This window comes from Echeneis naucrates, chromosome 19, assembly GCF_900963305.1.
Source record: "Echeneis naucrates chromosome 19, fEcheNa1.1, whole genome shotgun sequence".
Taxonomy (NCBI): domain Eukaryota; kingdom Metazoa; phylum Chordata; class Actinopteri; order Carangiformes; family Echeneidae; genus Echeneis; species Echeneis naucrates.
In genome coordinates, this window is record NC_042529.1 from 17410922 (window position 1) to 17424771 (window position 13850).

At 39.3% G+C, this 13850-nt stretch overlaps 2 protein-coding genes across 7 annotated transcripts in view; one reads left to right on the plus strand and one right to left on the minus strand.

The window, feature by feature from the left end:
* Nucleotides 1-2362: 2362 nt before the first annotated feature.
* Nucleotides 2363-10175, plus strand: acbd4 (acyl-CoA binding domain containing 4). 2 transcript variants are annotated; one of them, XM_029527151.1, is made up of 11 exons: nucleotides 2363-2481; nucleotides 3537-3644; nucleotides 3835-3955; nucleotides 4345-4429; nucleotides 4721-4841; nucleotides 6135-6293; nucleotides 7839-7942; nucleotides 8029-8215; nucleotides 8304-8515; nucleotides 8897-8956; nucleotides 9278-10175. In XM_029527151.1, the coding sequence occupies exons 2-11, from the start codon at nucleotides 3569-3571 to the stop codon at nucleotides 9401-9403; spliced, it is 1251 nt and encodes a 416-aa protein (XP_029383011.1). In that variant the 5' UTR covers nucleotides 2363-2481; nucleotides 3537-3568; the 3' UTR covers nucleotides 9404-10175. The 2 variants fall into 2 exon arrangements, with proteins under 2 accessions (XP_029383011.1, XP_029383010.1); XM_029527150.1 differs by lacking the exon at nucleotides 2363-2481 and adding an exon at nucleotides 2486-2623.
* A 1273-nt stretch (nucleotides 10176-11448) lies between these two features.
* The window catches only part of arhgap23b (Rho GTPase activating protein 23b), a 33512-nt gene continuing 31110 nt past the window's right edge, over nucleotides 11449-13850 (minus strand). For 2 of the 5 annotated variants that reach the window (XM_029527148.1, XM_029527147.1), the window contains 2 exons: nucleotides 13768-13799; nucleotides 11449-13671 (listed from right to left, as the gene is read on the minus strand). In XM_029527148.1, coding sequence (XP_029383008.1) covers nucleotides 12922-13671; nucleotides 13768-13799 — 782 coding nt within the window. In that variant the 3' untranslated portion in view covers nucleotides 11449-12921. The remainder of the gene's footprint in view (nucleotides 13672-13767; nucleotides 13800-13850) is intronic. The other 3 variants (XR_003842214.1, XR_003842213.1, XM_029527149.1) reach the window with 2 other exon arrangements.

Sequence of the window (13850 nt, forward strand, 5' to 3'; positions counted from 1 at the left end):
AATAAGGAATGAAAGAGAATAGAGGAAATCATCATCATTATACTCAGAGTAGGACACACTGGACTAAATGACAATGCATATATTGGGTTAAAGGAACAATGATACTTGTGAAAGATGTGGAATCAAAGAAAATGTTGAACATATATTATTGCATGTGTGAGTGTATTTCAGAATGGGAACTGTTTCAGGAATCCATTCTTTATGTTTGTGTGTTTTTTTCGTGTGTCTTTTGAACACAAGGGTGCAGTATGGTTTCATTTTGTTTGTTTAAACAACCAGCAGCTGCCCAGTTTCCTGAATTGAAAGGGTAATTAGTTTGAGTTGGATGGTGGTGGGGAACTTACACAGTTTTTGCCCAACAGTCAAAGGGAAGCCAATAATTTTTATTTTGCTTAATTTGCATCAACTACCTGGTAATTTTCTGATTTGTTAATAATCTTTACCTTTTTTTTTTTAAACCATAGATGGGAACATCATCCAAAGAGACCATTTTGCACAACTTATTTTTTTCCTCTGGAAACAAGTTAAGATCTTCTTCAAGTTATCATTTGTAGATGACTAATACATTTTGTGTTTGGATAGTCACCACAGACAGTGAGAGTAGGGGTCATGAGTGGAGCCTTGTAGGATGGTTTGGGACAGAGGGAGAAGCAGAGGGTATAAGAGCTGTTAGAAAGGTGCTTTTTGTTTTCCTTGATAGCACAGGGTTGATAGGGAGAATATACATGTAGGAAGCAATGAGCAGTTGACATGATGGTACACACTCTTGTATGGTAGGTGGCAGTATGCATCTAATAGATGCTTGCAATCAGTACTAACTAAATCAATACAAAGGAAGAAAAACTAAAAGAGGAGGAAGGAGATGGGGGTACGGGAAGGCATATGTGAAAGGATTTTTGTTTGTTTAACCTAACTGTATTACTGAATATGGGAGAATGATAAGCTGTTGGTCTGGGGGGGTGGGGGCAGCTTGATTTTGTGTAATTTTCCTTGTTGGAAGTTGAGGAGACCAAAGAGTACAGTCATGGCCAAAAGTTTTGAGAATGACAAATCAAAAATTTTTACAGGGTCTGCTGCTTCACGGTTTTTAGGTGTTTTTCTCAGATATTCCTATGGTATACTGAAATATAATTACAAGCATTTCATAAGTAGTTTTGACAATTACACAGAGTTCATGCAACAAGTCAATATTTGCAATGTTGACCCTTCTTTTTCAAGACCTCAGCAATTCTCTCTGGTTTGCTGTCAATCAACATCTGGACCAAATCCTGAGTGATGGTTGTCCATTCTTGCATAATCAATACCTCCCCGATACTCAGAATTTGTGGGTTTTTGGTTTTTGGTTTTTGTTTGTCCACCCACCTCTTGAGGATTGACCACACGTTCTCAGTGGGATTAAGATCTGGGCATGGACCCAAAATCTGTTTTGTTCTCTGAACCATTTAATTATGACTTTTTCTTTATGGAAAGGTGCTCCATCATGCTGGAAAAGGCATTGTTCATCACCAAACTGCTCTTGGAGGATGTTCTGGTACCATTCTTTATTCATGACTGTGTTTTTAGGCAAGATTGTGAGAGAGGCCACTCCCTTAACTGAGAAGCAGTCCCAAACATGAATGGTCTCAGGATGTTTTACTGTTGGCATGACACAGGACTGATGGTAGCGCTCACCTCGTCTTCTCCGGACAAGCTTTTTTCCAGATGCCCCAAACAATCGAAAAGGGGATTCATCAGCGAAAATTACTTTACCCCAGTCCTCAGCAGTCCAATCCTTGTACCCCTTGCAGAATATCAGTCTGTCCCTGATGTTTCTTTCTGGAGGGAAGTGGCTTCTTTGCTGCCCTCCTTGACACCAGGCCTTCCTCCAAAAGTCTTTGACTCACTGTGCATGCAGATGCACTCACACCTGCCCATTGCCATTCCACAGCAAGCTCTGCCATGGTGGTGGCCCGGTCCCGCAACGGAAACAACTTTAGGAGACGGTCCTGGCGCTTGCTGGACTTTCTTTGGCGTCCTGGAGCCTGTTTGGCAACAAATGAACCTCTCTCCCTGAAGCTCTTGATAAAAAATTAATGGTTTGTGTGTTGGAAACCCTGTTGCGTTCTGATATGTCTATGCAGGTTTGTGAGGGAACCTGCTTTTGACGTTACTTGCTCTTTAAACTGCAGCCAGGTGCTGCTTGGTTTATGGTTGTCACTCATATTTATATGTTTTCGAGGCACACTTGCACACTTTCCTCTTCTCTAAACTGTCTGCTCTCTGTTTTCACAGAATGGCATGATCCCATATCCTCGCATGGGATTGGCCGCCAATAAAAACAAAGTTCTGCAGCGAGCAGAGCCGTGGCTGAGCCACTCTGAGAGCGAAGTAGCGAAAGGAAAACACTGGGAGGTCTTACTCGATGATAGTCGGCTCTTCTGATTCACTGCAAAGAATCGGCTCTCAGAGTCGCATCTTCTGCGCATGACACATCACTAATCGGTGAGTCTCACTCTGTGTTAGTCCATGAACACTTCACAGGCGAACTTTAGGGTCGGAGTAAGCACCGAACTCTCCGTGTGCGCTATGGTTTGGGTGTGAGGTTTACACGGTGTTGAAGGCAGGTAGCGGGACACAGCCAGAGGTAAGTGAAGTTAGCATGCTATTTAGTGGGTTCGTAAAATAACTAGCATAAGCTGCTAGTCTTTGCATAGTTGTCACATTAAATTACCTTGTATTCGGCAACTGGTGAGTTTGGGGGTATGATTGTTTATCAGTGTACCGTGTAGGCATTTATTTAAGCCGATGTCTTGCTTTGAATTTGATGTAAACAACAATCGAAGCGGTTAGCATTAGTAGCAGTGTAAAATAATTTAGGGCCTAAGTGGACTATGGAGTCCTTGAAGACAAATTGGTGGCCGGTATAGAGTGTCCTGCACTCAGCTATGTCTCTGAATCATGTTAACATTAGCGGAGCAAACAGTCTTTTCATGCAAAGGTGACTTGTAATTTCAGTTTAAGCATCGAGCGAATAAGTGACACAGCTAAGGAGATTAAGGCACCTACCAACCAGATGCCTCTGTAAAACTTTCGCTTCAAATGGTGAACACTTCAACAATAAACTACCCATGTTTATATTTGTAGTCTGTGTCAATTTACAGAGAATAGATGTATCCTAACCATTCAACTCTTAAATTGGGTAATAAAAAGAGTAATAAAACTGAAAGCTTCAGATCATTTTCAATGAGATTTTGTGAAATATTTGACGTCACAGTCTTTAAAAGACTTCAAAGTGCATTATTGCATCACAAGTAGGAGGGCTTGTGGAGTAGAAGTAGTGGTCATTTTTTTTAGATGCATGCTGCACTGGACGTGAAAAGTACATATTTTCTAATTAGCTTTTTTTATGCTTAGTTGAGAAGAAGTAGCAGCTATATATAGTTTGATAAAATGTGGTTATTTCTGTAATGGACATGGATCATACTGCTTCTCACCTAAATCTTTTTTTTTTTTAAGTTGTCTTCTAACTGACATCTCTGTTATCTGTATCCTGATAGACTGAAATCCGAGTGTCATGCCAGTTTAAGAAATGACAGAGCCTGTGCTTGATCACCAAAAACGGTTTCAGGCTGCCGTGGATGTCATTCATAATCTCCCCAAAAGTGGTATGTAATCTTTTCCAACACTGGCATTTTGACACAGGAGGTTTATGCTTAGAGGCTTCACAAAACTTTAGGCTTTGATTCGTATCATCAAGAAGATGCAGAGCTGGCACTTCTCTGATTTTTTTCAGTTTTTGCAAAATTCAATTGAGAAATAAGTGAAAGTTTAAATTTAATGTCTCTTATGCTACAGGCTCTTATCGGCCATCCTATGAGGTGATGTTGCGTTTCTACAGTCTGTACAAGCAGGCAGTGTGTGGACCCTGCACAGTCCCCCGACCTGGATTCTGGGACCCAGTGGGTCGCTACAAATGGTGCTTATGAGTGTCCGCATTTCACCACTCTATAATAATATTTTGGTTTCTTTTTTTTGTGGCATTGTAACTTCTCTTCATCGCAGTAGATAAGAACCAGATAGTTCAGTTTGAGCTAATCTTACAATATGCTTCAAGCCAAGGTGTCAGCATTGTGGATACTAAATGATCGTAGTAAAGATATCTTTATTATTGATAAGTTGTAACATAGTTTTTTCATAAATTTTCTCAACAAGGTAAAGGGAAAAATGTATACACTTTTTTGAAACGTAAAGAATTTGCATCCAATATAAGAGAAGACCATAATATAAACATATCTACCATAGGCAAAAGTCCTGTGTTTTTATTGTGTGTGTGTGTGTGTGTGTGTGTGTGTGTGTGTGTGTTAGGGATTCCTGGAGGCGCCTGGGACAGATGAGCAGTGAAAATGCCATGGCAGTATACGTAGATGAGTTGAAAAAAGTAGCTCAGGAGGTACATCACATTCATTTCTATCAAGCATGGCCTGCTATAGTAAATTCAAAGGTAGATTATAATCGAAATTGATCATTTGAAATTAAATGGTGCAATAATATTTTCGCATTAAGACTGCTTTTCAAAAATTAACTAACTTGATCTAATCAACTTCTTGTTGGTCTTCATTGCTTCCTGATCAAATCAGTTCACAGTGACTTTAAAGACAACGAAATAGCAATGTCTCTTGATAGCAGATGAAAACATGGACGTAAATAACATGGCTCAACAAAGAATTTCACTGATCTGCAGGTCATTGACTCAATGCCCATGAATGAGAAAACTGCCTCACTCATGCACATCTTTGAGCCTCTCTACCTGGTGATTGATGATATGCCGCGGCCACAAAATTCACTCTTCACACCTAGAGAAGGTTGGTGACTCTGGGATCAGCTAATAAACAGCACCAACAGAGCTGCTGGGTGCATTAATGTCTGACTAAGGGGTGAGTGGAGGTATACAACTATATAACTATTTCTATCACTTAATGAGATTGATCACATAGGTGGATGAATGGATGGATATACACTTTATTTACCCCCGGGGGAAAGTGAGTATCACAACAGCACATCAGTGTAAATTTTTTGAAACTGTTATCGCTGTATGGCCTCTCTTTTAGTGCACTTCACCTTTTGAATCTGACAGTCATGGAAAATCTATGAATTCTGTAGGTGTTTCTGAGTTTCAAACTGGTTATTGTTTTGTATGAAATTATTTACATTTTCTGAGGATGTTTGGATGCAAATGTCTACTGTTGGACACTTCAAACAGCTATTTATTTTTTTGGACACTGTAATTTATGCCAGGTAAATTGAATAAAAAAGGTGTGCTTCTTGTCCACAATCAATCTCTTAAAGTGCTTTAGTAGCCATAACATACAACTCTTAGCTGAATAAAAAAAAAATAAATACTGATCTTTGCCATACATGGTGTAGAATCTGAAATACTTCCACACACTCCTCAGATGTATTGGTTTTGTAATTGTCCCCTCAAGATAGTGTTTCTCAAGAAAACATTAACATTAGTTTACTTCATTATTAGTTAATAGCCTCTTAAAGGAAGTTTTTCCCTGCCACTGTCGCCAAGTACTTGCTCATGGGGGGATCTGTTGGGTCTCTTTCACTCTTTCAAGAGTTTGGTCAAGACCTGCTCTACATGCAAAGTGCCTTGAAATAGCTTTGCTATAATATGGTGCTATATAAATAAATCTGATTTGATTTGATGGGTCAATAGGACCCAGTGGATGTGACAGGTCAACCTGATAATGGTTTGTTAAAGTGCTCTCTACTGGATCACAAGGAAAATATTTCAAATGGTCTGGTAGGTTCATGGAACTTTTCACCCCACATTCAAATGAATGTTTGAATTTCAAATTGAAAGTGACAGCCTATTACTGCCGCTTTAAAGATAGTGAAAAACTAATTGTGATGGAGAGACAAGGGAGTTTTAAAGTTGTATAACATCTTTATAACTCGAAAATTTTGAGCAGTTAATCCTTTGAAAACATACGTTTGCTTTTGTGCCTGTAGCTAGAGACCTAGTTAATAGCTGTTCAACTCTGGTAGCTGTCAGTTTTGCAAGCCAAATTTCCATTTTCACTTAGATTTGCAGGCTGCGAATGCGGCTGAGGGAAACTGTTATTGATTCAGCGTATTGGTTTCTGTAGATCTTGAAGGGAGTGAGAATGCTGAGAGGCCAGCAGTGCTGAAATCTAATGATGAGGAGCAGGATCATTATAAAGAAGATGCTTCACTTCCAGAGGATCCAGAACAGGAGTTCAGTCTGGCTGAGGTTGTAGATCTCACTACCAACACCATCCCGAGTGGTATGTAAGAATTGCACCACAGGAGTGTTTCACAAGTAGAAGGGCTTGTGGAGTTGAAGTGCACTAATTAGTTGTACATAAGTGGTAATTTTTTAGATGCATGCTGCACTGGACATGAAAATTAGAAAAGATGTATATCTTTTCTAATTTGTACATCTTTTCTAATTTGCTTTTCTATGTTCAGTTGAGGAGAAGTAGTAGCTATATTTGCTGATATTCAGGAAACATGAGCCTGAGAGCACCAGAGAGTAGAGAAAGGATATCCTTACCTGTATCACTTTAGTCTTGGGTTGGAGAAGCAATGATCAGGAAAGATGACCCTAATTTTGGCACAAACATCTATTTACAGATGTTCTTATATTCAGATTTGGACGTAGTAATAGCAATTACTCAAGTAATTAAATTGCAAAACATGATCAAGGCAATTTTACTTGAAATAAAGCTTTATTTAATCCCTTTCACAAACACACTCACATTTCACAAAATGTGCTTGTGGTTCACATTGTTGGTTATTATTGATGCACAACATTTCTGAATTCAGTGGTTCAGTGGCACAATCATGGATTTTCTTTCCCCATGGCATCCTCTTTCCTCATGCTCTTGTTCTTCGCCAAGCCAACCAGTTGAGACAGATGAGGCCATCCCTGAGCCGACTTTTGTCAGAGGTTTCTGCCTCTGAAAGGACGTTTTTCCTTGCTACTGTCACCACTTTAATAACTCCATAAAAAGTGATTTTGCGCTATATAAATAAATTTGATTTGATTTGATAAGCAAATCCAAGAAATGAGAAAAGATGGAAAATGTCAAGATTGCAGCACCATTATAAGTTGCAAAGAAACAAGAACACTGTGCAGTGCATCCACTGTAAAATGGAACTTGCAAACTAAATCAGCACATCTTCGATGATGTAGCACTTAAACTGAAAGTGCTTAAGTCCACAGAGTGGAGCCGACAGGGTAACACAGCGTGGCAAAGATTTTGGTTAAATTTCTGTACTCTTTTCTCGTTTTTTGTTTTTTTTTAACATTTGTATTTAATAAGACAAAATAAATTCTTAGATTAATCGATGCAATACTCGACTATCAAAATAATCAATAGCTGCAGCCCGAATTATAGCAAATATAAATTTTAATGTAGATTGCACAAAACTGTTCTGACATGTGCTGTTTATGGTTATATACAATGGATCTGTGGAATCAACTTGCAAATATATTATTCAAACAACACATTTCTGTAATGACATGCATAAAACATCCCAATACAATTAGGTATGTTTTGTCAGAAAATGCTTTACTGAGCTATAAGTCATGATTTGTGCAGATTTTGCATTGTAAATCAGTCAGTTCATCAGTTCAACTAAGGACTGCTTTGAATCATACAAAGAATTTTGTGTTATAAGATGTCATCACATCCTGGAATCAGTCAAACACTATGGAACAACAATGTTTTATACACATATAATTATTATATATGTAGTAAGAATATTATAGATAATATCCTTTCATAAATTATTCTCTTCAAGTAATTAAAACTGTGATGCTGCAGACTCTGGCGTGTCTGAGTGTTTGGTGTTAACCAGTGATTCAGAGAGTGAGATCTTCTGTGACTCTGTAGATTCAGTGGAGCAACTTCAGCGGAGTAACATCAAGGTACAACTTCCTCATGACCTTGACATGTAAATAGAGTATTAATATAAATGCATATGCGCCTGTTTCAACTTTTGACCTCTCTTAAGATTCCAGTCCTCAAATCCAATGGTTTTCAGAGTGGCAGTATGTTGTTGGAGTCATCTCTTTGTCTGGAGGCCAGACAGGTTGGATCAGGTCAAGGTGGCGAGGGAGCAGAGGATGGGAAGGGTCCTGGTCCTATCAGCAGGAGGCCAGACACGGGACGGGGAGGTTACTACCACAATTGGAGAGAACGCAAGTCACAACCACCAATATTTCAAACTCAGCTTCAAGTACAATGTCCAGCAATGTTGGTCATGCTTGTCTCTATTCTGATCCATAGGTTGTGTTCCTCAGGACAGTCCACAGTGGGGAGGTCCAGGTGGGGGTGGTGGAGGAGGACGAGGAGGAGGGGATGGTTCTGAAGGTGGGACAGAGAGGCTCCATGAGACCCAGCTACAGCAGCAGATCATAGTGGCCCTTCGGAGGCTCAGAGAGGACATGAGGAGTGTGATGGACAGGCTGGAGGTGGTGGAGAGACTTGCTGCTGCACATGTATGCATGTATTTGATAAGAAGCTGAACTATAATCTGAACATTAGTTTTTCAACAGACTGTTATTTTCTAAAGCTACTACTTACTGTACATACAAACATACATGAATTCTGTATATTATGACTATTATCAGTGCCACATTTATCCACATTTGGAGCTTTGTATTTGAGGGGGCAATCTGATCTATGGGGGAGCACAGTTCATTATGTCTCTCTTTCCTGCATTGTTTTTAAACCGTGGAAGAATCCCCATATTTGCAATACAGACACAGGAGTATATTCATTGATTGTTCTGGTCTCGACATGAAATTTGTGGATAAGATTAAAAATTTACACTTGAAGCTTCCCTCCATGCTCTGAGCTTATTGCTGTTTCTGTGACAGGCTCATGGTTCAGAGTGGACACCCTGTCTGCATTGTGCTGCACAAGCATCACATCCACAGGTGAATAAGTAAGAGTTTTGTTCCACAGCTGTTGGTGTCGTTCATGAGTGTTCAGAAAACTGTAGAATGTATAGAGTATGTTGCTGTATGTATGACATTAAAACATTCACACTCAAAGTGTGAGCTGTGGTTAAAGCTTTGTGTAGATTGAGCTACATTGCTCTCCTTGGGTCCATGTAGCATTTTCTGACCATATCTTTGCTGTTTGGCTTCAGTTTCGGCACATGCTTCGAACAGGGTTATGTCTGCATTATGACAGTGGTAGATTTTTTTTATTTTTTATTTATTTATTTATTTATTTATTTTGTCTCTTTTTCTTAGGAGAGGTGGTGGTCATTTGTGGTGTCTGGTCAAACCATCTTCCTATTCCTGGTGTGGCCATTTGTTGCTCAGGGTCTAGTCTACCTGCTGAGGAAAGCCCAGAGGAGTCGCAGAATTTCTTCATGAAGTGAGCGGAAATGCCACTGCTCTGCTACAGTGATCTAGAAGTGCAAGGAGTTACATCCGTACTACTCCAAGGATTGACTCAAACGTATATGATGCAAGGCATCCTCTGTTGTCTTTGTCTGCACCAGGAGGAGGGGGAGACTTTTGTGGGCTATTTTGAGATAGTATCTGGTTGGATTGAAGACCTAGGGATCCAGAAATCCTCCCTACAGCAAATGAGTCTTATTTAAACTTGTTGATTCTATAGCCGGATTGTGTTGGGCAGCAGGTACATACTCAATTTGATGCTGCCTTCATTAAATTTGGAGATATTCCTACGCTCATAAAGAGCCTCGAGATTTGTGCTATGATTCTATCCAATGTTGTCATTACTCCTTTTCTTCTGGTTTAGCTATATCTTGGGAATATACAGAATAAGATTAGTGTCAAACAGCAATATGAAAACTATATCTTCTTTCCAGTGGGAGAGGTTTGTCTACAGATTCAACACATTTCAGAGTAATTTCTCTCTTAAATCTCTGTAAACTGTAATATTTCACTCAATTGTGAATGTCAGACAAGACCAGACATATGTTGACCCACTGAGGTTTGAAGTCGTTGATCTTTGGCTTTAGAGCTCAGATTTTTGCCAGCGGCTCTGTGAACTAAATTCACTAAATTCAAAGAGCAGATTTCAAACTGCCCAAATCTTGCAACAGTCTTGTACCACACTGAAGCAAAAGGCTAAATTAAAAATCTGTGTTCACCAAAACGGCAGAATTGTCTTGTCTTCGTGGGGCAATTTTAACATGAAGGCCTCCATTTTTTTTTTCTGCAGGATTTCTGGTCCAGCAAGAAATGCCAGCATATATTTAAGCTGTTTCCAAGTTTTGCACATCTGCTTTTTGGTAGTTTATCCAATTCTTCTTGGTGTATATTTGTACTGAGAGGTATTGATTGGGAAGCATCTGTAAACTGCCACCTTCAAGTATCCTCAAATTTGTCATCAGACAAGAGAATCTGGTTTCCCTTGCTTGGAGTCATTTAAATGCCATCTGACATAGTCCAGCAGGCTTTTGTGTATTTTTTACACAATGGCCTATCCTCTCTTTTATACTTTTGCGGACTGCTAAATTTTGGCGATTCTAAGCTTCTACCATTTCCTTGTGATTGAGGCTGCTGTTGTACCCAAAGCTTGACCTGATCTGTGCCCCAGTCCATAGAACAGGGGTGTCAAACTCATTTTCATCGAGGGCAACATCAGCATAATGGTTGCCCTCATAGGGCTACATGTAACTGTAAGACAGTATAAATGTAACTACTCCTTCAATAACTGAATGTATTACTTCAAATTACAAATATTACATATGCATTTGCACAGACCCCCCCCCCCAAAAAAAATCTATTTACTAGTTCCTTTGTTATTTTAACATAAATCCATTTAATTAGTCAGGTTAAGAAACCCACATTACTCCATCAATCAACAATCAAACTATCCAAGTGAATACAGAAAAATATCATCCAACACCAATTATGACATTAACTTTGTTCAAAACTTTTTTGTCACGGTCAAGAGGGGCAGAATAACGATACAACCAGCAATTGTGACAGTTCTTTGTTTTTCTGGAAGGCTAACTTTGACACACTTGGCTCCATGTTTGGTGACAAAATGCCAACATACATTGTACTCCGCCTCATAGCACAAAAGACATACCGGTTTTTCTCCTGGAAGCACAAATATATATTCGCCTTACCACCTTTCATGAAACAGCCTTCCATCTGCATCAGTTTTTTTCTTCCTGGACATTTTGGGATCATTTGTATTTCTCAATTCCAATTGTTGAAAATCGCACTGATCTGGATACACTGCAATCTAGTGGGATGCTGTCACTTTGTGGGTAACATAATCAGTAGTTTATGGTCAATGTACACTTTTGACTTATTTATTTTAAGACAATCAGACCTTTTAAGCTCTTGCATCTTGAGTTTGACACATATACCATAGAAGGTTCATTGGACTCAGGAAACACATTTACCTTAGATAAAAAATACATGCATACAAATCATTTGCCAAAACAAATAATTTAATATGTATATCTATATACACAGGTTAACTTAAAAGGCAGTGTTAACGATTGTTAACAAAAATTGGTCCACACACAGTAATGAAGTACATGCACGAAGTACAATGCACAAAGAATATGCACAAGGGCATAGAGAGTAGAATTGAAGATATGATTTAGATATGATTGAAACCAACATGGAATCTGGCAGTGCAAAACTAGTTAGCATTACAGTTAAGTCCAGCTACATCTAGTTTTTGGACTACAACTCTGGGAGGATGCAAAATGAAAATATGAGAAGGACAAATATCAATCATGTAAAATTCAGTGGTTTGTGATTTTGAACAGGCAATTTGCTCAGTTTCATCTGCTTTCATGAAGAAAAAAAAATATATATATATATATTTATTTCACACTGATACAGTGGATCAGCTGGAGTAATACTAAAGTCTCTTGGCTGACTACATCGCCATACTGTGCAGTTACTCTAACTGGAAAAACATTTTGGCATGACTTGACATAGCTGCCTCAAAAATTACAAATGGGCTCAGTATGCTCAAAGCTCTCACCAATCTCTATACACACACACATACACACACACAGAGAAAAGTACAATAGTAATGTTTTGAGCACTAACCCATGCTTTAGTGCTTAAGGGCGTGGTAGCTGGAATGGTGCCTGGGTCAAATGCTCCAGAGAGAGACATTTCATAGATCATTGGCATTCCCTGTATATCCACTGAAGGCTTTGGAAGAGATCATAAAGGGCTGACAAAGCCGTTTTTGCAATGTGATTTCCCATTGTGGCATTACTGAAAACTACTAGGTTGACAACATTCTGTATATAAAGCACACAATGAAATACACTGTTTGCTAATATGCCTTGCTTTCTCTGTTGTTTATTCCCGAAACATTTTAGAAATGTCAGTTAAAGCCTGTTTGTACAGGACTTGAAATATTTCTTTGATGGTGTAAAACAATTGACTACATCAACATACCTCTTGAATGTTTCAAATTTCTGCACAACTTTATAATCTACATAATACTTAAAAGTGATAATGGTGTGTGGGTCATTGATGGAGGGTTGTCTGAGGTAGCCATGCATAGTCAGTGTGTGATGAGGTTTGTATCAGCAGGACAATGAAGACTAGTGTTGAGGCCAGCCAAATATAAGTTTGTGGCACAATTCCATCAACTTCAAAGGTGGATAGAGATAAGGTCTGAAGAAGTCAAACTCATACAATGTATAGAGCACTTTTTTACAAAGAAAATGTTGCTGTAGGTTTGATTTTGGATTAAAAATGCATTTATAATGAAATGTTGATCAGTAGAATGTGTTGATGCCAGAGAGACACTGTCAAAGAGTTCGTTAACTCCATACAACCAAAAAAAAAAAAAAAAAAAATTCATGAGTCTACGAGTGAACCCTTGGAAGTCCCAACACAGCATTGCTGACCTAGTGCCTCAATGACTTTGATTAGCTCCATTCTTTCTGCCCCCCACCTCTGATTCTATCCCCATTCCTGCTTAGCTCAAGGTCTAGATTCATGGATGTTGCCCTTGCTCTTCCAACTCCAGTCCTGCCATAGCGTACTGGCACTGGTTGATTCCAGTCTGGCTCCTGAATTGTGCGAAAGTTGGAGGCCTGGTAGAGAAGGGTGGGGGGGATCCAGAGGGGGACTGTGGGGTGTCCTCTTGTCGGATTGTCAGGTCTCAAGTGGGAGGGAGAACTAATTGCAGCTGAAAGTTTTGGGTACATTGCAAGGATTTGTTGGTGCGAGCAGAGTAAACTGTTTGGGCAAAGCTGATGTGGAGTGTCTGGTGATGGTGTTCTCTGTTTGGTGTCCTTTTCAAACGTTTTTGACCCGTTGTTTGTTCCCTTGCCCACAACATTCAAAGCCCCACCTCCATTAACCAAAGAGCCACTTTTCTCTATGGTCTCTCCATATCCCATGCCATTTTCCTTTTCCTTACATTTTTCTGGTTTATGGATATGTTGTTCCTTGAATACCTCTTCCTCTCTTCTATCTTCCTCTTTTTCCCCTACCCTTCCTTCTCCTCCGCCATAGTTACTGGCTTTGACTGGCTCATGCTCGGAATCCTCATCAGCACTGCTTCCAGGTAAGTAGGTACTCAGGCATTTTTTACGTTTGCGGGTCACAGCAGAGATGATGGACTTGGGTAGGAAGTCCCTGGCATGAATGTCTTTCTTGGAGCCTGCAGAATGCTGTAAGGTTGAGATTAAATAAAAGTACATTTTTCATAAGCCATGATTATCATTTCAGTTTATAGTTCAAGTGCAAGTAAGATATTACGGCCTTACCTTTGACTTCAAAGAATCACTAGTGGTTGAATCTGTCACAAACAAATAAGATTAGAGCCATGTTAATATTGAACAGATGACAG

Bases quoted from the DNA above. Each gene is read 5' to 3' on its own strand.
- acbd4 (XM_029527151.1), top strand. From the start codon at position 3,569: ATGACAGAGCCTGTGCTTGATCACCAAAAACGGTTTCAGGCTGCCGTG. The intron at 3,645-3,834 runs GTATGTAATCTT...CTTATGCTACAG, and splicing joins TCATAATCTCCCCAAAAGTG to GCTCTTATCGGCCATCCTAT. The intron at 8,957-9,277 runs GTGAATAAGTAA...TCTTTTTCTTAG, and splicing joins CACAAGCATCACATCCACAG to GAGAGGTGGTGGTCATTTGT.